Source organism: Heptranchias perlo, chromosome 4, assembly GCF_035084215.1.
Source record: "Heptranchias perlo isolate sHepPer1 chromosome 4, sHepPer1.hap1, whole genome shotgun sequence".
Taxonomy (NCBI): Eukaryota; Metazoa; Chordata; class Chondrichthyes; order Hexanchiformes; family Hexanchidae; genus Heptranchias; species Heptranchias perlo.
In genome coordinates, this window is record NC_090328.1 from 922375 (window position 1) to 944604 (window position 22230).

General features: G+C 45.8%; 2 protein-coding genes across 2 annotated transcripts in view; both read right to left on the minus strand.

The window, feature by feature from the left end:
• LOC137320381 (uncharacterized) overlaps positions 1-19889 on the minus strand; it is a 123689-nt gene extending 103800 nt beyond the window's left edge. The window contains exons 1-3 of the mRNA XM_067982081.1: positions 19859-19889; positions 15761-16039; positions 10662-10779 (exon numbers count right to left, since the gene is read on the minus strand). Coding sequence (XP_067838182.1) covers positions 10662-10779; positions 15761-16039; positions 19859-19889 — 428 coding nt within the window. The remainder of the gene's footprint in view (positions 1-10661; positions 10780-15760; positions 16040-19858) is intronic.
• A 115-nt stretch (positions 19890-20004) lies between these two features.
• LOC137320382 (mucin-5B-like) overlaps positions 20005-22230 on the minus strand; it is a 119780-nt gene continuing 117554 nt past the window's right edge. The window contains exon 12 of the mRNA XM_067982082.1: positions 20005-20072. Within this exon, the coding sequence (XP_067838183.1) occupies positions 20005-20072 (68 nt within the window). The remainder of the gene's footprint in view (positions 20073-22230) is intronic.

Sequence of the window (22230 nt, forward strand, 5' to 3'; positions counted from 1 at the left end):
AAATCTATTAGAGTTTTTTGAGGATATAACTAGCAGGGTAGATAAGAGGGAACCAGTGGATGTAGTATATTTGGATTGTCAAAAGGCATTCAATAAGGTGCCACACAAGAGTTTGTTACACAAGATTAGGGCTCATGAGATTGGGTGTAATTTATTAGCATGGATTGAAGATTGGTTGACGGACAGAAAACAGAGCGTAGGTTTGGCAGGTTGTAACTAGTGGGGTACCGGAAGGATTGGTGCTTGGGCCTCAGCTATTTACAATCTATATCAATGACTTAGATGAGGGAACCAAGTGTAATATATCCAAGTTTGCTGATGATACAAAGCTAGGTGGAAAAGTAAGCTGCGAGGAGGACATAATGAGGCTGCAAAGGGATATAGACAGGTTAAGCGAGTCAGCGAGAAGGTGGCAGGTGGAGTATATACAGTAACCACACCGTAGGACAGCGTATACAGGAAGAAGTAATGGGGGCTTATGAGAAAGGAACAGCGACAATCATGGGTGATTTTAATCTACATATAGATTGGAAGAATCTGATTGGCAAAGGTAGCCTGGAAGATCAGTTCACAGAGTTCTTTCGGGACAGTTTCTTGGAGCAGCACATTCTAGAGCCAACCAGAGAGCAGGCTAGTCTAGATCTGGTAATGTGTAATGAGACAGTATTAATTAATGACCTCATTGTAAAGGAGCCTCTAGGTAGCAGTGATCTCAATATGATTGAATTTCGCATTCAATTTGAGGGAGAGAAGAGTAAGTCCAAGACTAGTGTTTCAAACTTAAATAAGGGCAATTATCAGGGCATGAAGACAGAGCTGGCTAAAGTGAACTGGGAACTAGGTTTAGGGATATCTCAGTAGAGATGCAGTGGCAGATATTTAATGAGATATTTCATAACACTCAGCAAAGATACATTCCAGTGAGAAAGAAAGACTCTAGGGGAAGGACGTACCATCCGTGGCGAACTAAGGAAGTTAAAGATAGTATCAAATTGAAAGAAAAAGCATACAATTCCGCAAAGATTAGTGGCAGGTCAGAAGATTGGACAGAATATAAAAAACAGCAAAGAATGACTAAAAGAATAATAAGGAGGGAGAAATTAGAGTATGAGAGAAAGCTAGCTAGAAATATAAAAACAGATAGCAAGAGTTTCTACAGGTATTTAAAAAGGAAAAGAGTAAGTAAAGTGAGTGTTGGTCCTCTAGAGAGTGAGTCTGGGGAATTAATAATGGGGAATAAGGAAATGGTGGATGAATTGAACAGATATTTTGCGTCCGTCTTCACTGTAGAGGATACAAATAACATGTCAGAAATAATTGTGAATCAAGAGGTGAAAGGGAGAGAGGAACTTAAAACATTTACAATCATCAGGGAAAGGGTTCTGAAAAAAATATTTGAACTAAAAGCTGACAAGTCCCCAGGTCCTGATGGACTTCATCCTAGGATCTTAAAAGAAGTGGCTGCAGAGATAGTAGATGCATTAGTATTAATTTTCCAAAATTCCCTAGATTCTGGAAGGATCCCATCAGATTGGAAAATAGCGAATGTAATTCCTCTATTCAAGAAAGGAGGGAGACAGAAAGCAGGAAACTACAGGCCAGTTAGCTTAACATCTGTCATAGGGAAAATGATAGAATCTATTATTAAGGAGGTTATAGCAGGGCATTAGAAAATCTCAATGCAATCAGGCAGAGTCAACACGTCTTTGTGAAAGGGAAATCGTGTTTGACTAATTTATTCGAGTTCTTTGAGGAAGTAACAAGTAACGTGGATAAAGGGGATCCTGTGGATGTGGTCATGATGTGGAGATGCCGGTGATGGACTGGGGTTGACAATTGTAAACAATTTTACAACACCAAGTTATAGTCCAGCAATTTTATTTTAAATTCACAAGCTTTCGGAGACTTCCTCCTTCCTCAGGTAAATGTGGTGTACTTGGATTTCCAGAAGGCTTTTGACATGGTATCACATCAAAGGCTATTACACAAAATAAGAGCTCATGGTATAGGGGGTAACATATTAGCATGGATAAAGAATTGGTTAGCTAACAGGAAACAGAGAGTAAGAATACATGGGTCATTTTCAGGTTGGCAAGATGTAACGAGTGGAGTGCCACAGGGATCAGTACTTAGGCCTCAACTATTTACAATCTACATCAATGACTTGGATGAAAGGACTGAATGTACGGTTGCTAAATTTTCTGATGACACAAAGGTAGGTAGGAAAGTAAGTTGTGAAGAGGACATAAGGAGTCTGCAAAGGGATATAGATAGGTTAAGTGAGAGGGCAAAAATTTGGCAGATGGAGTATAATGTGGGAAAATGTGAATTTGTCCATTTTAGCAGGAGGAATAGAAAAGCAGTATATTATTTAAATGGAGAGAGATTGCAGAACTCTGAGGTACAAAGGGATCTGGGTGTCCTAATACATGAATCACAAAAAGTTAGTATGCAGTTACAGCAAGTGATTAGGAAGGTAAATGGAATGTTGTCATTTATTGCAAGGGGAATGGAATATAAATGTAGAGATGTTTTGCTACAGTTGTACAGGGCATTGGTGAGACCACATCGAGAATACTGTGTGCAGTTTTGGTCCTTATTTAAGAAAGGACATAATTGCTTTGGAAGCGGTTCAGAGAAGGTTCACTCGACTGATTCCTGGGATGAGGGGGTTATCTTATGAGGAAAGGTTGGACAAGTTGGGCCTGTACACATTGGAGTTTAGAAGAATGAGAGGTGATCTTATTGAAACATATGAGGGGACTAGAAGGGGTAGATGCTGAGAGGATGTTTCCCCTTGTGGGAGAGACTAGAACTAGGGTCCACAGTTTAAAAATAAGGGGTCTCCCATTTAAGAGGGAGATGAGGAGAATTTTTTTTCTCTCAGAGAGTCGTGAGTCTGTGGAACTCCCTTCCCCAGAGAGCGGTGGAGGCAGGGTCATTGAATATTTTTAAGGCTGAGTTAGATAGATTCCTGATTAACAAGGGAGTCAAAGGTTATAGTAGGTAGACGGGAAAGTAGGATTGAGGTCACAATCAGATCAGCCATGATCTTATCAAACGGCAGAGCAGGCTTGAGGGGCCGAATGGCCGACTTAAGAACATAAGAACATAAGAAATAGGAGCAGGAGTAGGCCAATCGGCCCCTCGAGCCTGCTCCGCCATTCAATAAGATCATGGCTGATCTGATCCTAACCTCAAATCTAAATTCATGTCCAATTTCCTGCCCGCTCCCCGTAACCCCTAATTCCCTTTATTTCTAGGAAACTGTCGATTTCTGTTTTAAATTTATTTAATGATGTAGCTTCCACAGCTTCCTGGGGCAGCAAATTCCACAGACCTACCACCCTCTGAGTGAAGAAGTTTCTCCTCATCTCAGTTTTGAAAGAGCAGCTCCTTATTCTAAGATTATGCCCCCTTGTTCTAGTTTCACCCATCCTTGGGAACATCCTTACCGCATCCACCCGATCAAGCCCCTTCACAATCTTATATGTTTCAATAAGATCGCCTCTCATTCTTCTGAACTCCAATGAGTAGAGTCCCAATCTACTCAACCTCTCCTCATATGTCCGCCCCCTCATCCCCGGGATTAACCGAGTGAACCTTCTTTGTACTGCCTCGAGAGCAAGTATGTCTTTTCTTAAGTATGGACACCAAAACTGTATGCAGTATTCCAGGTGCGGTCTCACCAATACCTTATATAACTGCAGCAATACCTCCCTTCTGCTCTTAATTCATATGTTTGTATGTACGTATGTTCGTATAATTTGAGGAAATGTGAAATTATCCACTTTGGTAGGAAGAATAGAAAAGCAGAATATTTTTTAAAAGGTGAGAGACTAAGAAATGTTGGTAGTCAAAGGGATTTGGGTGTCCTTGTCCACGAATCACAGAAAGTTAACTTTTCAGGTACAGCAAGCAATTAGGAAGACAAATGGTATGTCTGCCTTTATTGCAAGGGGGTTGGAGTCTCAGGGCCCGATATTAGGAGGGAGGCAGGTTACCAGCAGGGGGGTTGACTGGGCATGTGAGTTATGCGCCCAGTGAAATTGGTGTGCTCCGCATGCGATCGCAGTCTAATTGAAGGTACTTACACGTGCTTCCGGGTTTCCCGTTGCAGACCTGCGCAGCGGGCGCACAGCGCACCCGCATCATAGGCTGTCAGCAGGAGGAGCCCTATTTAAAGGGGCAGTCCTCCAATGCTCCTCCTGCAGCAAAGAACCATATTGTCAGCATGGAGCAGGCCAGAGGTAAGGCTGCTCCAAGGTTTTCTGACTCCTCACTCCAGGTGCTGCTCGATGGGGTCAGGAGGAGGAGGGAAACGTTGTTCCCATTGAGCGGGAGGAAGTGGCCTGCCTCTGCCACCAAGAAGGCCTGGCTCGAGGTGGCAGAGGAGGTCAGCAGCAGCAGCAATGTCGCCCGAACCTGGGTCCAGTGCAGGAAGCGCTTTAATGACTTAACCAGGTCAGCCAAAGTGAGTATACTTGCGCATTCTCCTGCACTCCGTCTTCCACATCACCTCCACCACCACACAACTTCTTCTGCACTGCCACCACAACGCTCTCCCATCACTCCTCACATCCACTCAACCATCATCCTCACCTTGATAGGAGAAGAGATGCCAGAATGCCCGGGAGAGAGCAAGGACCGGAGGTGGCCCGCCACACCAGGTGGTCCTAACGGATGCAGAGCAGCAGTCACTAGAAATAAGCCGCACACTGGAGTGCCTGTCCGTGGTGGAAGCCGAGACTGGGAGCGCACAAGCAGCTGGTGACAGAAATCGAACACTCAGCACTCATGATAGTGAATGATCTTAACATCACTTGGCACCACCACCTTCTCAAGGGCAATTAGGGATGGGTGATAAATGCCGGCCTCGCCAGCGACGCCCACATCCCATGAACGAATAAAAATAAACTCCTCCTGCATGAGTGGAATACTGTCACAGGGACGTGAAGGCATCTCTGAGATAGTGATGCGGGTCGGTGCGGGAATGTCTGCGATGGAGGGAAGGCTCGCCTCCATTACGCTTCAAGCATGGCTCAATAATGAGTCCATTCAGGCCCTGACAACATCCGTTCGGATTCAGGGCGAGCAACATTCTACCGCCTTAAACAGGCTGACAGATACATTACAACTGGCTTTCCAAGGCTTCACACATGTCCTCCAAACTGTCGTCCAGCAGGTTGGAAGGAGTGATTTGGGCCTGGGCCACGAGAGGGATGATGGCGAAACGGGACATGGAAGTGGGGACGCCACTCAAAGCGCTCCCATGTCTCACCCGTTGCCCCCCCTCTCAACCAGTACCCGCAATGCTGCCTCCTCTCCAGGTGGCCGAGTCTGCCCCTGCACCGGTGCAGGTGGAGCAGTCTTTGGAGGGGTCCTCACGGGCACCCAAACCCAGAGGGCGTCTGCGCAAAGCATCGGTCAGGGCATGGACAAGAGCAACCTGCCTCTACCTCTGCTGGAGCCACAGGGATAGCACCATGTAGGGGTTCCCGTAAATGTAAGGCTAAGGTTTTGTGAGCACAAAGGGGATGCACAAGGGAGTATGACTGAAAACCATGTTTTTCATTTAGATTTGTTTGTTTTGCCAACCACATTAAAATTTGTTATCACCACTACTGCCACATCTTCGCAAATCTTGTCTGGTTTGTGCAATAATTCCCTTTCCTGAGGATCACAATGAAGACCCACACCTGATGCCACCCATTGTGTCACTGCAGAGTGGGTGTAGGTGTACTTCCAGGGCTCTTTTGTGCAGATGACTGAGAGATGCCAGCGATGTCCCCGGTGGCACCTTGGAAGGATCCGGAGGCAAAAAAGTTGAGGGCAGTGGTGACTTTGACAGCGACAGGTAAGAAGATGGTGCTCGGGCCAGCCGGGAGCAGCTCGGCATCAAGGAGGCTGCAGATATTCACGACTACCTGTCGAGTGATTCTGAGCCTCCGTGTGCACTGCTGCTCAGAGAAGTCCAGGAAGCTGAGCCTCGGTCTGTAGACCCTGTGGTGAGGGTAGTGCCTTCTGCGACGCATCTCTCTCTGCGGTTGCCCTCCCTCCTGCTGTGCAGGTGGATGTGTCACAGCACTGTGTTGTGCAGCTCCACGTCACAGAGGTGGACGGCGTGGCCGGTGAGGCTGGTGATGCTGTTCGTCCTCCGATGAGGTCATGACTGCAGCTATGGCGGCCCGCAACCGCAAGATGTACGTTTGGGGGGGTCCTCAAGGTAGGTAAATGTGTCTGCACACCGGAGTTGAGGTTCCAAGTTTGTGAATTTTAGTGTTAGGAGGAGGGTGATGCAGACCAAACTTTGTCCAAAGTGGCAGAGTGGCCTCCTGCAATGAGTGAGGGTCTCCCCCCCCAACCTGTCGAACGGACCTTTGCAGCTCCCACTGGCTGGTAGCTGCCACTCGTCTGTTTCAACTTCCCCCAGTATGGGAAACATGCTCTGTTGACATGAAAATCCCACCCCTCCTAAAATATCCTCCCAATCAGGTCTGCAAACGACCTGAACTATGAAATTAATTGCTTTAAGTTGGCTCCCGCCGGCTTTAATTGCCGGTGGGAGTCCCGCATGCATGGGCTGCGCGTGCATCTAAGTCATTGGGGAACCCGGAAGTGGGTGGGTTGGAGCGGGGCTCTGGACCGGCCCCGGGAATCCCCAATTTTAGCAGTCCCTCCGCCACGAACGCACCCGCTCGGCCATCCAAAAATTGACCCCTACGAGTGAGGAGGTCTTGCAGCAATTATAAAGGGCTCTGGTGAGACCTCACCTGGAGTACCGTGTCCAGTTTTGGTCTCCTTACCTACGGGGGTTCTGCAGGTAACACCTCTCTGTCTGAACACGGTGATTGCCTTGGCAACGGGCAGTTGCAGGGGCAGTCTGTAAACACCATGTATTGTTCAATATGTATAAATGCGTAGGCTTCAAGGAGCTCTTGAAACATTTGCCTGAGGAAGGAGAAAATCTCCGAAAGCTTGTGAATTTAAAATAAAATTGCTGGACTATAACTTGGTGTTGTAAAATTGTTTACAATTGTCAACCCCAGTCCATCACCGGCATCTCCACATCATACCTAAGGAAGGATATACTTGCCTTAGAGACAGTGCAACAAAGGTTCACTAGATTGATTCCTAGGATGAGAGGGTTGTCCTATGAAGAGAGACTGAGTAGAATGGGCCTATACTCTCTGGAGTTTAGAAGAATGAGAGATGATCTCATTGAAATGTATAAAATTCTTAAAGGGCTTGACAGCATAAATGCTGAGAGGCTGTTTCCCCTGGCCGGAGAGTCTAGAACTAGGGGTCATAGTCTCAAGATAAGGGGTCATTTAGGACCGAGATGAGCAAAAGTTTTTTCACTCAGTCGTTGAGTATATTCAAGACTGAGACAGGTAGATTTTTGGACACTAAGGGAATCAAGGGATATAGGGATCGGGCAGGAAACTGGAGTTGAGGTTGAAGATCAACCATGATCTTACTGAATGGCGGAGCAGGTTTGAGCGGCTGTATGGCCTACTCCTGCTCCTATTTCTTATGTCCTTATATTCTTATTGAGCTCGAGATATTTTTAGGGGATGTAGCAGGGTAGGTTGGGACTATCATGTTGCTGTATCGTGGGGATGTTTATTTTGCTGGAATGTGTTTGGGTAGTTTTTTTGGTAGATTATGTTTATGTATTAATTTTTGGTGGAATGTAACTGGAGGGAATGGCATTGAGCAATATGATTGGTGTAGTATGAAAATAAGAAGAAAGACTTTCATTCATAAAACATCCTACCAAATCCCTTAAAATGTCTCAAAGGATTTTGTATACAAATAATTATGTTGAAGTGCAGTTACTTTTGGTATATGGGCAAATGCGCTGCCATTTTGTGCACAGAAAGATATTCGAAATAACATTGAGATGAATGCTGTTATTCTCTTTTTGGTGGTATAGGTTGAAGGAAGAATGTTTGAGAAGGACACCAGTCGAAATTTCTTTGGGAATTAAGGCCACGACCCATGCCTAGACCCGCAAGTAGCCCTCACTTATGCCGCAGCAGCTGGTATAGCTCCTTTCACTGTGTGTAATGGAAACTGCTGTTCCACCAGGCCGGGATAAGGAATCTCTCGACCTGGGAGGCTCGTCCCCTTGGCCATGCCCTCTCCATGTGGGACTCAGTATAGCCAGATCCCAGTCTAATTCTTAGTCAGGACCCCTGCTCAGGCTTGCGACGTACTCCCGTTTCTATCGCTGGATCGCAGGAAAAGTCCCAAGCAGGAGGAGAGCCCGCACTAGGAGTGTTCCTGGAATATTGTGGGAACCTCTCCCTCAACATGTGCGGCACATCTCAAGTGCAGCCTGCCTGTCAGGAAATCTACCCCATGATATTTCCTGGACACTGGGACCAGACAAATGGACCACAGTGATCTTTTCCAATCCTATACATTCCTATGTTTTTATGTCTGTTTCAAAATACAAAAGTGAAAAATCCACATCAGAAGAAGAATGAAAAAGTCTGCGCTCTGGAGCCAATGGAGGAAGTCTCTTCTCCCAGAAGGAGAGAGAGAAAATCAGTAGAAGAGTGATCCCACGCTATTCTCTTGCATACCTCTGCGCAACAGCTTACAAAATCCATTAGCAAAACCTAAAAGTAAGTTGACTGCACATTCTTCCAACTGGAGAATACTTTCTATTTCATTTGGATAAATTTCTCGATCTTGGAAAACTGGTGAACAATGTGAGCAACATGTACATGCGGGATACTCCGAGCTCCACCACGCCTCCTAGGTGCTCTCTGGGGCACCACCACTAAGGCCTTGTTGGTTTTACAGCAGGGAGCTGATGTTGTAAACAGTTCCCTCTCCTCAGGAACTGTCCTCTTCCCTTTCAAATCTGTCTTTATCACCCCACCCTTCAAAAAACCCATCCTTGATCCCTCCTTCCTTGAAAACAACTGCCCCATCTCCAACCTCCCTTTCCTCTCCAAAGTCCTTGAATGTGTTGTCACCTCCCAAATCCGTGCCCATCTTTCCTGCAATTCCATGTTTGAATCTCTCCAATCAGGTTTCCGCCCCTGCCACAGCACTGAAACGGCCCTTATCAAAGTCACAAATGACATCCTATGTGACTGTGACCGTGGTAAACTATCCCTCCTCATCCTTCTCCACCTGTCTGCTGCCTTTGACACGGTTGACCACCCCATCCTCCTCCGACCCCTCTCCTCTGTCGTCCAGCAGGGTGGGACTGCCCTCTCCTGGTTCCACTCTTATCTATCCAGTCGTAGCCAGAGAATATCCTACAATGCCTTCTCTTCCCATCCCCGCACCATTACCTCTGGAGTCCCCCAAGGATCGATCTTTGGCCCCCTCCTATTTCTCATCTACATGCTGCCCCTTGGCGACATCACATGAAAACAAGATGTCAGGTTACACATGAGTGCTGATGATACTCAGTGTTTCCTCACCACCACCTCTTTCGGCCCTTTCTCTGCTTCTGTGTTGTCAGACTCCAGGATGAGCTGAAATTTCCTCCAATTAAATATTGGGAAGACTGAAGCCATTGTCTTCGGCCCCCGCCACAAACTCCGTTCCCAAGTCCTCGATTCCACCCCTTCCTTTGCCACTTTCTCAAGCTGAACCAGACTGTTCACAACCTCTGCGTCCTATTTGACCCTAAGCTGAGCTTCCAACCCAATATCCTCCACATCACAAAGACCGCCTACTTCCACCTCCATAACATTGCCCGTCTCTGCCCTTGCCTCAGCCCATGTGCTGCTGAAACCCTCAACCACAACTTTGTTATCTCCAACCTCGACTATTACAATGTTTTCCTGCACCCTCCGTAAACTTGAGGTCACCCATAACTCTGCTGTCCATATTGTAACTCACACCAAGTCCCGTTCATCACTGATGTGCTCATTGACCTACATTGACTCCCGGTCCAACAATGCCTCAAATAAAAAATTCTCATCCTCATTTTCAAATCCCACCATGGCCTCACCTCTCCCTATCTCTGAAATCTCCTCCAGCCCTACAACAATCTGAGAACTCTGCATTCCTCCAACTCCGGCCTCTTGTGCATCCCCCAATTCCTTCGCCCCACCATTGGTGGTCATGCCTTCAGCTGTCTCGGCCCTAAGCTCTAAAATTCCCTCCCTAAACCTCTCCACTTCTCTCTCCTCCTCTAAGACACTCCTTAAAACCTACCTCTTTGACCAAGTTTTTAGTCACCTGTCCTAATATCTCCTTATTTTGGCTTGGTGTAAATTTTTGTATGATTACTCTCCTGTGAAGTGCCTTGGGATGTTTTACTACATTAAAGGCGCTATATAAATGCTTGTTGTTGTGGTTGAACTGAATCCTCGTCGTCGCCCAACAAAGAATTGCCCATCCCCTCTATATTTGGTCATGATTCCCCCTCCTATGTCTTAGGAAATTTTGGTGTAAGATGATGAGAGTAATTTTTATCTCTCCAAGACTTCAAATGGTCATGTTGGCTGCTTCAATCTTGTATAGGATTTGTTACTCTATAGCCAGTGACTTCATTCATTCAACCCAATGAACTTCAACCATCCTTATGTTACTCCCTTATTGTTACCATAAATACTCATTTTATTGCTGTTTATCTGATTTTGTGTATTTTTAAGATGCTTCTGTGGTAGAGTATATGCACTTACTTCAATGTCAGAGTGCATTTAGTTCGAAGTGGATCCTGGCAGGTCTTTATACAGGGATTTTCACATGATCGATATCTCCACTCACATGGGGTGTAATCTGATATTACAAAGCCACTCGCTGTAAAGACAATGGAACTATTAAGAATAAGTTTGGCAAACGTTTCTCTTTTTTTTCCTCCAAATTTTCTCTCCTTGCATAATGGTCCAAATTGCTGGTTCTGTTGAAACGATCAAAATGCTTTATTTCCTTGATTTAACAAACAACATTTGTATTATTGATGCAGATATATAGAGTGGTCATCTGTTCAGGGAAATCCAGCATGGCTCTCCATCAACTGTTTTTCTTTTGTGTATTGTTAAATTTGATCCACATCAAAGGAGTTAACAGTAGCATTGTTTTTGACATTCAAGGGGTTAAAATCAAGAATTTGGAACAATACATGAGTTCTTCTGAATTCATAGAATCATAGAAGGTTACAGCACGGATGGAGGCCATTCGGCCTATCGGGTCCGCGCTGCCTCTATGCATGAGCAATCCAGCTAGTTCCATTCCCCCGCCCTATTCCCGAGGCTCTGCACATTTTTTCGTTTCAAGTACTTATCCAGTTCCCTTTTGAAGGTCATGATTGAATCTGCCTCCACCACTCCCTCGGGCAGTGCATTCCAGATCATAACCACTAAAAATGTTTTTCCTCCTATCACCTTTGGTTCTTTTGCCAATCACCTTAAATCTATGCCCCCTGGTTTTTGACCCTTCCGCCAATGGGAACAGTTTCTCTCTCTCCACTCTGTCTAGACCCTTCATGATTTTGAATACCTCTATAAAATCTCCTCGCAACCGTCTCTGTTCCAAGGAGAACAATCCCAGCTTCTCCAGTCTATCCCCGTAATTTAAGTCCCTCATCCCTGGAATCATTCTAGTAAAAGTGCGAGGTGATGCACTTTGGAGCAGAGGAGGCTGAGGGGGGACATGATTGAGGTGTACAAAATTATGAGGGGCACAGATAGGATGGATACTAAGGAGCTTTTTCCCTTCGTTGAGGGTACTATAACAAGGGGACATAGATTCAAGGTAAAAGGCGGGAGGTTTAGAGGGGATTTGAGAAAGAACTTTTTCACCCAGAGGGTGGTTGGAGTCTGGAACTCACTGCCTGAAAGGGTTGTGGAGGCAGGAACCCTCACAACATTCAAGAAGCATTTGGATGAGCACTTGAAATGCCATAGCATACAAGGCTACGGACCAAATGCTGGAATATGGGATTAGAGTAGACAGGGCTGATGGCCGGCGCGGACACGATGGGCCGAAGGGCCTCTATCCGTGCTCTATGACTCTCTATGACTCTATGACTATGACTAAATCTCCTCTGCACCCTTTCTAAGGCCTTCACATTCTTCCTTAAGTGCGGTGCCCAGAAATGGACACAATACTCCAGTTGTGGCTGAACCAGTGTTTTATAAAGGTTCATCATGATTTCCTTGCTTTTGTACTCTATGCCTCTATTTATAAAGCCCAGGACCCTGTATGCTTTTTTAACCACTTTCTCAACCTGCCCTGCCACCTTCAATGATTTATGAACATACAACCCCAAATCCCTCTGTTCCTCCACCCCTTTTAGAATTGTGCCCTCTAGTTTATATTGCCTCTCCTCATTTTTCCTACTGAAATGCATCACCTCGCATTTTTCCGCATTAAACTTCATCTGCCACATGTCCGCCCATGCCACCAGGGTGTCTATATACTCTTGAAGTCTATCGCTATCCTCCTCACTGTTCACTACCCTTCCAAGTTTTGTGTCATCCACAATTTTGAAATTGTGTCCTGTACTCCGAAGTCCAAGTCATTAATATATATCAATAAACACAATGGTCCCAGCACCAACCCCTGGGGAACACCACTGCACACCTCCCTCCAGTCCGAAAAACAACCGTTCACTACTATTCTCTGTTTCCTGTCATATAGCCACTTCTGTATCCATGTTGCTATTGCCCCCTTTATTCCATGGGCCGCAATCTTAATAGCAAGCCTATCGTGTGGCACTTTATCAAACACTTTTTGAAAATCCATATACACCACATCAACTGCATTGCCCTCATCAGCCCTCTCTGTTACCTCATCAAAAAACTCTATCAAGTTGGTTAAACACGATTTGTCTTTAACAAATCCGTGTTGGCTTTCCCTAATCAATCCACACTCGTCCAAGTGACTGTTAATTCTGTCCCGGATTATCGTTTCCAAGAGTTTCCCCACCACCGAGGTTAAACTGACTGGCCTGTAGTTGCTGGGTTTATCTTTTCACCCTTTTTTGAACAAGGGTGTAACATTTGCAATTCTCCAGTCCTCTGGCACCATCCCCGTATCTAAGGATGTCTGGAAGATTGTGGCCAGTACCTCTGGTACTGGTGAATTCTGGTTGTGCTGACACAGAAAGTTTTATGAGAAGATGTAACTGACTGAATTCACTGTGGCAGAAATCCAAGCTTTGTTTATCAAAAGTATAGTCTCTCATGTTGAATTTGAAGATGCTCTTTCAAAAGGTAACTTAGCCATTACAAGCTCTAGTTGTCTGTAGGTTTAGACATACCAGTCCTGTGTTCCATACTTTATCTCTGATTCCTGCTTCCTTTGAGCACATCTCTCTGTTGGGAGTGTGGGATCAGTGAAGTTATCCTATTGTGTATTTTCAGCATTTACTGATTTTTTTGTGTTTCATATTACTATTTAATTGTAAATAAACATATTAGTTTCTCTCATTTCTAAACATCTGAGCTCTGAAAATCCACAGTTGTTCTGGTGGACTCCCAACATAACTGGTTGTGCCAGATCCCAACTTAGTTACTGGGAGGGGGATTTTAACCGGGAGTGGGTTTCGGGCAGTGCAAATGCCAAATCCACCCAATGGCATCAGTTTGAGGCCTGGGCTATTTGAACTCCAGGGCCTCATTTGCAGCTGCTGGCCAGCTGCCCATCTGCATTGGGTAAAAAGAGGCAGCTGGCCAGCTTCAGGTAGGTAAAAATTGCGGAGCCCGGAGGCCACCTGCCAGCACCAGGATAAGTCTCAGGGGGGAGGGGGCAGCAGGTGGAATTGGGGCTGTTTTGCAGGACTTAGTGGGAAGGTGGTGAGCCTGGAGCAGCAGATGGGCTGAGGCAAAGGCTCAGACTTTCTTTGTAGTGCCCGCAGAGCATTCATGTGGGGGTGTTAAAATTCAGTGTAAGAGGGGTGAGTTCAAGGGGCATGGCCCCCTTAAGGAAAGTTTTTTGACTTATTTTAGAGGGTATCCTCTTCTTCCCCGCTCATCAGACTGTTAAAATGCCATTGGTATCCTAATGTCATGGGCCTTCTAAGAAAAGCGCCCAGTTAAGATGGCAGTGGGCGTGAACAAGGCAGTAAGTCTTAGCACAGCTACTTAACTATGTGCCCACCAGGCAGGGTCGGTTAAAATTCCCCACTAGGTTTTTGGGATAGCCGATGGAGGTGGAACCTCCACCTGCCCCTTACAGAGCCATCAGTGTAAGAGGGGTGAGTTCAAGGGGCATGTACTCTGAATGTCAGCATTCCTGTGCCCTGGGCCTTCTCTGGGATCAGGCATATGGGGGAGAATTTTAACACCCCCACGATGGCCTGGAGAGGGTTGGGGGGAGTAAATCGCTAAATATATGAAATTCGACATCCAACCCGCTGTGAACGCGCCTACCTCCAGTGTAACTGTGGCGGGTTTGGGGGCGTCCGAGCAACCTGCTCTGGAGGCACGTCCGTGATTATAATATTTAAATGAAGCTCCGTTCCTCAGATTTTGGGAGCCAGTTGAATTTAACGGTTGCGGGCTGGGTTTCCCAAGGCTCAGGAAATCTGGCAACTAAAGGGAGATGGAAGCTCATGGGTCCAGCAGATAAGTGCTTTTTAGAGCACTGCTTGAGGGCCACAGGGCCCCCAGCACCTCAAGCAAATCTTCCGTCGCGACCTGCCTACCCGCTTCCCCCGCGATCTGCCTCCACCCCCGCGATCTGCCTACCCTCACCATTATGCCCGATCATTCCCTCCTTCCTTGCTGCCGTACTCCCACCCCCCGCCCCAACCATGCCACAATCTTTTCTGATTGCCGGGACTGTCCCCAAGTGTCCCCGGCTGCAGCCTTCTACTGCAGGTTTTCCCGCCCAGCAGCCGGCCAGCCTCTCAATCTGGCCGGCTGCCGGTGGGAAACGGAGTAAAAAAATGATAATGAGGACCTGCTGTTAAATCTGGCAGGCCTCTGCGTTCCCAGCATTTCCAGGTTTCCTGGCCACAAACATGCGCCCCCACTCCCTCCCTGTCTTCCCGTAAGTATCGGGGCCAAGATCTTTCCACCACCACCATCACCAACAACAACAAACAGCTTGTATTAATATAGCACCTTTAACCTAGAAATATTTCCCAAGGCACTTCACAGAAGCGTAATCAGACAAAAATGGACACCTAGCCAAAGACGTAAACATTAGGAAAGGTGACTAAAACCTTGGTCAAATAGTTTGGTTTTAAGGAGGGCCTTAAAGGAGGAAAGGGAGCTGGAGAGGCAGAGGAACCAGGCATGTCGGCTGACCGAGGGACAGAAGTAGGGCTCAAGCTGGGATCATTGCCTGGGCACCTAAAGATCTGGCCAGGATTTTTTTTCATGTTTTAAAGCAATGGTCTTTGTATGGGACCCTTGGGGGCAGCTAAAAGTTGCTTTCGGGTGGACCCAATACCCTAGTCCCAGTCCTCAGCTGTCTAGAATCTATGCTCTGGAATTCCCTCCCTAAATTCCTCTGCCTCTCCAGCTCCCTCTCCTCCCATAAGACCCTCCTTAAAACCCACCTCTTTGACCAAGGTTTCAGTGACCTCTCCTAATATTTAGGTCTTTGGCTCGGTATCCAGTTTTGTCTGAATGGCCTCCTTCTGTGCAGTATGATTCTATGAATTCCAAACTGATTTGAGAGCCAAGCCATCCCTGAAGAATTCATTACCAAGATTACCATTTACTGAAGCATTCTTATTCCTAAGCTATAGTCCTTCTGTGCATTCTTCGACAAATGCAGCTTTGTCAGTGTCGCCCACATCCCGAGAATAAATAAAACAATAATTTACCTGTGGTAATGAAGCTCATGGCAGTCTCCTTTCCAGCCTTATAGTCTTCCATTGATAAAGTTCCACTAGGATTGGCAGTGAGATATTGGCGTGGAGATGTGTATGATTCAAGTCCATCGTATTTGGCAAACCATCTATTCTTACGGACTACAAATGAGGCTTGCTTTCGAAACGAAGCGGCCATCTGCCATTTCTCCAAAGAAAGTGTCCCATTATTGTCGTAACGAACAAAGTAGTTAGGATATTTCACAGATTCCAGCGAAATACATTTAGCTGAAACTAAAAAAAAATGAGGAAAAATCAATAAGTGGAGTCATGATAGGACAGAGCTGAAAGGTATTATAAAATATAAAAAACGCAATAACGGATTGGGTTGGGAGGTGGACAACAGGGCAAAAGGTCCTTCACCATGTAGAATCCTAGGCACGCATTTTCAAACCCTTCGATTGCTGGCAGATCTTGTCACCATGGAACAAATGTAAATTGTTATCTCATGAACTGATGCTGAAACAAGCACTAATATTACAGTAATAAAGCTATTCAAAAGTGAGAAATAATATTTGACCCTAATTTCAAAATTAACACCTAAAATAAACTGTTAATTGTTTTAACTCTGCTCACTTTGTCATCTTTTTCCCCAGTCACTCTTCTTTCCCATTTTCTCCCTGTCCTCTATTTATAACATTTTTCTCTACCTAAGATAAATTAATAAGCTTTTTTAACCCTTTCTAACTTTAAAACTAAGTTCACCATAAGAGAGTTTCAAGGCACAAGATAGATAACAAAGCCAGAGTTCCCCCAAGGATCCCCCCTGCCCTTGCCCTGAACTTTCTCTAGTTTCTCTTCCATCTCCCCTCATGTCCTCTCTGAGCTCATTTAGACAAGATGAGTTCCACCTGTGGTCTCTCAACCCTATTCCCACTAAAGTGCTGACCACCCAACTTCCCTTCCTGGCCCCCATGTTAGCTGATATTGTAAACAGGGGTCAAGAGTGGGTTTGAACCCTTTCAAATCTGTTGTCACACCGCCCTCCTCAAAAAACCCACCCTTGACCCCTCTGTCCTTGCAAACTACCGCCTCATCTCCAAGCCCCCTTTCCACTGCACGGTTGACCACACCATCCTCCTCCAACGACTCTCCTCCATTGTCCAGTTGGGTGGGACTGCTCTCACCTGGTTCCGTTTCTATCTGTCCAGTTGTAGCCAGGGAATCACCTGCAATGGCTTCTCTTCCCTCTCCTGCACCATTACCTCTGGAGTCCCCCTAGGCCACTATCCTTGGCCACTCTTATTTCTCATCTACACGCTGGCCTTCGGCAACTTCATCTGAAAACATAATGTCAGATTCACCCAGCTCTACCTCACTCTCGACCCCTCCACTGCCTCTGATTTGTCATGCTGCTTGTCCAACATCCAGTCTTGGATGAGCAGAAATATCCTCCAATTAAATATTGGGAAGACATTGTCTTCGGTCCCCGCCATAAACTCCGTTCCCTAGCCACCGATTCCACCCTCACCTTGGCCACTGTCTGAGTCTGAACCAGACCCCATATCGCTCCATCACCAAGACCGCCTACTTCCACCTCCGTGATATCGTCCGTCTATGCACCTGCCTCAACCCATCAGCTGCTGAAATGCTCGTCCATGCCTCTGTTACCTCCAGACTTGTTTTCAAATCCCTCCATGAACCCGCCCCTCATATCTCTGTAACCTCCTCCAGCCCTACAGCCCTCCAAGATCTCTGCACTCCTCCAATTCTGGCCTTTTGTGCATTCCTGCTTCTCCCGGCTCCACATTCCGGTTAGTTGCAGGCGTTCGGTAGGACTGGTTTCCCTGAGTTCAGCCCGCAATGGCACTGGCTGCCTCAGGGTAAACCAATATTATAAAAAGGATATAGAGGCACTGGAGAAGGTGAAAAAAAGAATTACTAGAATGATACCAGAACTGATAGGTTATACCTATCAGGAAAGATTGAGCAGGCTGGGGCTCTTTACTCTAGAAAAGAGAAGACTGAGGGGTGACATGGAATCAAAGAATGGTTATAGCACAGAAGGAGGCCATTTGGCCCATCGAGCCTGTGCCGGCAATCCAGTTAGTCCTATTCCCCCGCTCTTTCCTCATAGCCCTGCAAACTTTTTCCCTTCAAGTATTTAACCAATTCCTTTTTGAAAGCCACGATTGAATCTGCTTCCACCATCCCTTAGGCCTTCACATCTTTCCAAAAATGTGGTGCTCAGAATTGGACATAATAGTCCAGTTGTGGCCGAACCAGTGTTTTATAAAGGTTCAACATAACTTCTTTACTTTTGTACTCTATGCCTCTATTTATAAAGCCCAGGATCCCGTATGCTTTTTTAATCGCTTTGTCAACTCACCCTGCCAATTTCAATGATTTGTGCTCTCTGTTCCTGCACCCCCTTTAGAATTGTACCATTTAGTATATATTGCCTCTCCTCGTTCTTCCTGCCAAAATGTATCATTTCTCTGTGTTAAATTTCATCTGCCATGTGTCCACCCATTCCACCAGCCTGTCTATGTACTTTTGAAGTCTACTACTATCCTTTTCACTGTTTACTATACTTCCAAGTTTTGTGTCATCTGCAAATTTTGAAATTGTGCCCTGTACACCTAAGGCCAAATCATTAATATATGTCAAGAAAAGCAGTGGTCCTAGTACTGACTTCTGAGGAACAGCACTGTACACCTCCCTCCAGTCTGAAAAACAACCGTTCACCACTACTCTCTGTTTCCTGTCACTTAGCCAATTTCGTATCCATGCTGCCACTGCCCCCTTTATTCCATGGGCTTCAATTTTGCTGACAAGCCTATTATGTGGCACTTTATCAAATGCCTGTAACATTATAAAAGGGTTTGATAGGGTAGGTATAGAGAAGATGTTTCCACTTACAGGGGAGACCAGAACTAGGGGCCATAAATATAAGATAGTCACTGATAAATTCAATAGGGAATTCAGGAGAAACTTCTTTATCCAGAGAGTGGTTAGAAAGTGGAACTCGCTACCACAGGAGTAGTTGAGGCAACTAGCGCAGATGCATTTAAGGGGAAGTTTGATAAGTACATGAAGGAAAAAGGAATAGAAGGATATGCAGATAGGGTTAGATGAAGTAGGGAGGGAGGCTTGTGTGGAGAATAAACACAGGCATGGACCTGTTGGGCTGAATGGCCTGTTTCTGTGCTGTGCATTCTATGTAATTCTATTTTTTTTATTCATTCATGGGATGTGGGCGTCGCTGGCGAGGCCGGCATTTATGGGCCCATCCCTAATTGCCCTTGAGAAGGTGGTGATGAGCCGCCTTCTTGAACTATGTTAGAGTGGGGACCTCGAACAGGCATTAGGCCTCTTATTTGCACATGCAAAGGGGCAAACGCCTTCTTCAGGAACCTCTTGTTTGTCCTTACTCAATATGGCGAGTAGCGCACTTCCAGTTGGAAGTGTGCACGCTCTTGCTGCCCACCTTTTTGGGCATGAGGTGGAGATGCCGGTGATGGGCTGGGGTGGACAAATGTAAGGAATCTTACAACACCAGGTTATAGTCCAACAGTCTTATTTGAAAATCACAAGCTTTCGGAGGCTTCCTCCTTCGTCAGGTGAGGGAGACGAAGGAGAAAGCCTCCGAAAGCTTGTGATTTTCAAATAAAACTGTTGGACTATAACCTGGTGTTGTAAGATTCCTTACATTTGTCCACCTTTTTGGGTGCTTAGTAGGCCATGGAGTGCCTCAAAAACGGCTGCTAAGTGACCTAATTTTTACGCCCTAATGTTATAAAGAGGAGTTTGACTTATTCACTTGTTTCCTTGAAGTAGTGATCTAGCTTATCGGCCTTTATTCAGGGCTGTGTTTCAATTGTATATTGCTTTTTGAGTTATCAGCTTTTTAGGAGTTTTTTCAGTTTTTTTGAAGCTCAGCTTCACTAACATTTTTTGAGTGAGCTGCTAACAGCTCTCACACCTACATACGCAGCTGGAAGAGGATGAATGAGAATGAGGAGAAGGTAAGTCCTGGGAGGGGATTGGAGCGTGCATTGGGGGAGTGGGTGATCCTGCCCCTCCTGGAAAAATCTGTATTAAAAAGCTCACCTTTAGTCGACAGCTGCTGCTTAGGCTGCATCGGACATGAAAGAATCCAGAACGGGGCAGGTTCATCCGCAGCCCAATTTCTGTGAGAGGACCTAATACAGGAATTAAGCTCCTCATTTACATATGTAAAGGGCCTAATGCCTGCTTTAAGCGGCCACCATGGAGGCCTGGAAAATGGTCCGACCCAATTTCAGTTCATATGTTTTCAGGCGTCCTTTGGGCGCCAGACGTTGGGCGTAAAATAGGTGCAACAATTTCTACCCCTATGTTTCTCGCCCAACAAGGAAATAAACATTGCTTGATAAAGTCCTGGGAAATGAAATAGGGAAAATAACTGATATTGAGAGGAGGAGAACAATTAGGAAATAGCTACAACAACATAATTAGGTTCAATGTAAGAATAGAAAAGGGTAAGAAGAGTCAAGGATAAGCATGCTAGACTGGAAAAAGGCAAAGTTAAATAAGACAGGGAGAGATCTGGTCCCAGATGGCAGATTGGTCAAAAAAGTAAAGGTCCATGGGATCCAAGGGAATGTGGCAAATTGGATACAAAATTGGCTCAGTGGCAGGAAGCAAAGGATAATGATCAATGGGTGCTTTTGCGACCAGAAGGCGGTTTCCAGTGGGGTGCCGCAGGGCTCGGGACTAGGTCCTTTGCCTTTTGTGGTATACATTAACGATTTGGACTTAAATGTAGGGGGCATGATTAAGAAATTTGCGGATGACACAAAGATAGACCTTGTGGTTGATAGTGAGGAGGAAAGCTGAAGACTGCAGGAAGATATCAATGGACTGGTCAGATGGGCAGAAAAGTGGCAAATGCAGTTCAATCCGGAGAAGTGTGAGGTAATGCATTTGGGGAGAGCAAACAAGGCAAGGGAGTGCACAATAAATGGGAGGATACCGAGGTGTAGAGGAACCTTGGAGTGCATTTCCACAGATTCCTGAAGGTAGCAGGACAGGTAGATAAGGTGGTTAAGAAGGCATATGGAATGCTTTCTTTTATGAGCCGAGGCATGGAATATAAAAACATGGATGTTATGCTGGAACTGTATAAAACACTAGTTAGGCCACGGCTAGAGTACTGCGCACAGTTCTGGTCATCACATTACCGGAAGGATATAATTGCACTAGAGAGGGTGCAGAGGAGATTTACGAGGATGTTGCCAGGACTGGAGAATTTTAGCTATGAGGAAAGATTGGATAGGCTGGGGTTATTTTCCTTGGAACAAAGGAGGCTGAGGGGTGATTTGATTGAGGTGTACAAAATTATGAGGGGCCTAGATAGAGTGGATAGGAAGGACCTATTTCCCTTAGTGGAGGGGCCAATAACTAGGGGGCATAGATTTAAAGTGTTTGATAGAAGGATTAGAGTGGAAATGAGGAAAAACTTTTTCACCCAGAGGGTGGTGGGGGTCTGGAACTCACTGCCTGAGAGGGTGGTATGGCAGAAACCCTCAACTCATTAAAAAAGTGCCTGGATGTGCAGCTGAAGAGCCGTGACCTGCAGGGCTACTGACCAAATGTGGGAGAGTGGGATTAGGCTGGCTCGTTTCTCAGCCGGTGCCGACACGATGGGCCGAATGGCCTCCTTCTGATCTGTAAATTTTCTATAATTCAATGTTCTATGATTTCCATGACCCTTTGTGTGAAAAAGTGCTTCCTGACATCACCCCTAAACAGCCTAGCTCTAACTTTAAGGTTATGCCCCCTTGTTCTGGACTTTCCCACCAGAGCAAATAGTTTCTTTCTATCTACCCTATCAAATCCTTTAATCATCTTAAACACCTCAATTAGATCACCATTTAATCTTCTATATTCAAGGGAATCTGAGCCTAGTCTCTGCAATCTGTCCTCATAATTTAACCCTATTAGCCCCGGTATCATGCTGGTGAATCTGTGCTGCACCCCCTCCAAGGCCAATATATCCATCTTGAGGTGCGGTGCCCAGTTAAAACTTCAAATTTAAAGACTGCGAAAGGATCTAACAGTATGGCCCCAATATTTACGGGGAGGTGGGGAGGGTGCAGATGAGGCAGCAAACGCCAAAGAACCCGTTAAATCCTCCTTAAATATGCAAATTATGCCATAGGACTGGACAGCACCTGATGTAATAGTTTGTTTAAGATGTGAGAGAATGAACCAGGTAATTACCGACCAATTGTTGTGGGCATACTCAAGCTCCAATTTTAACCTAACTTGGCTGGTGGGGAGGGGATGGGTTCCCGTCGGATGCTCGTTTCACACCCTGCCTGATTCTACTCTCCATTGGCTGCCATGGAAGGGGTGTAAAACGGGCGTCCGACCTGAACCTGCACTGTTACTGTCAGGTCAGCTAGGTTAAAATCAGTACTTAAGAATTAGTGATTGGA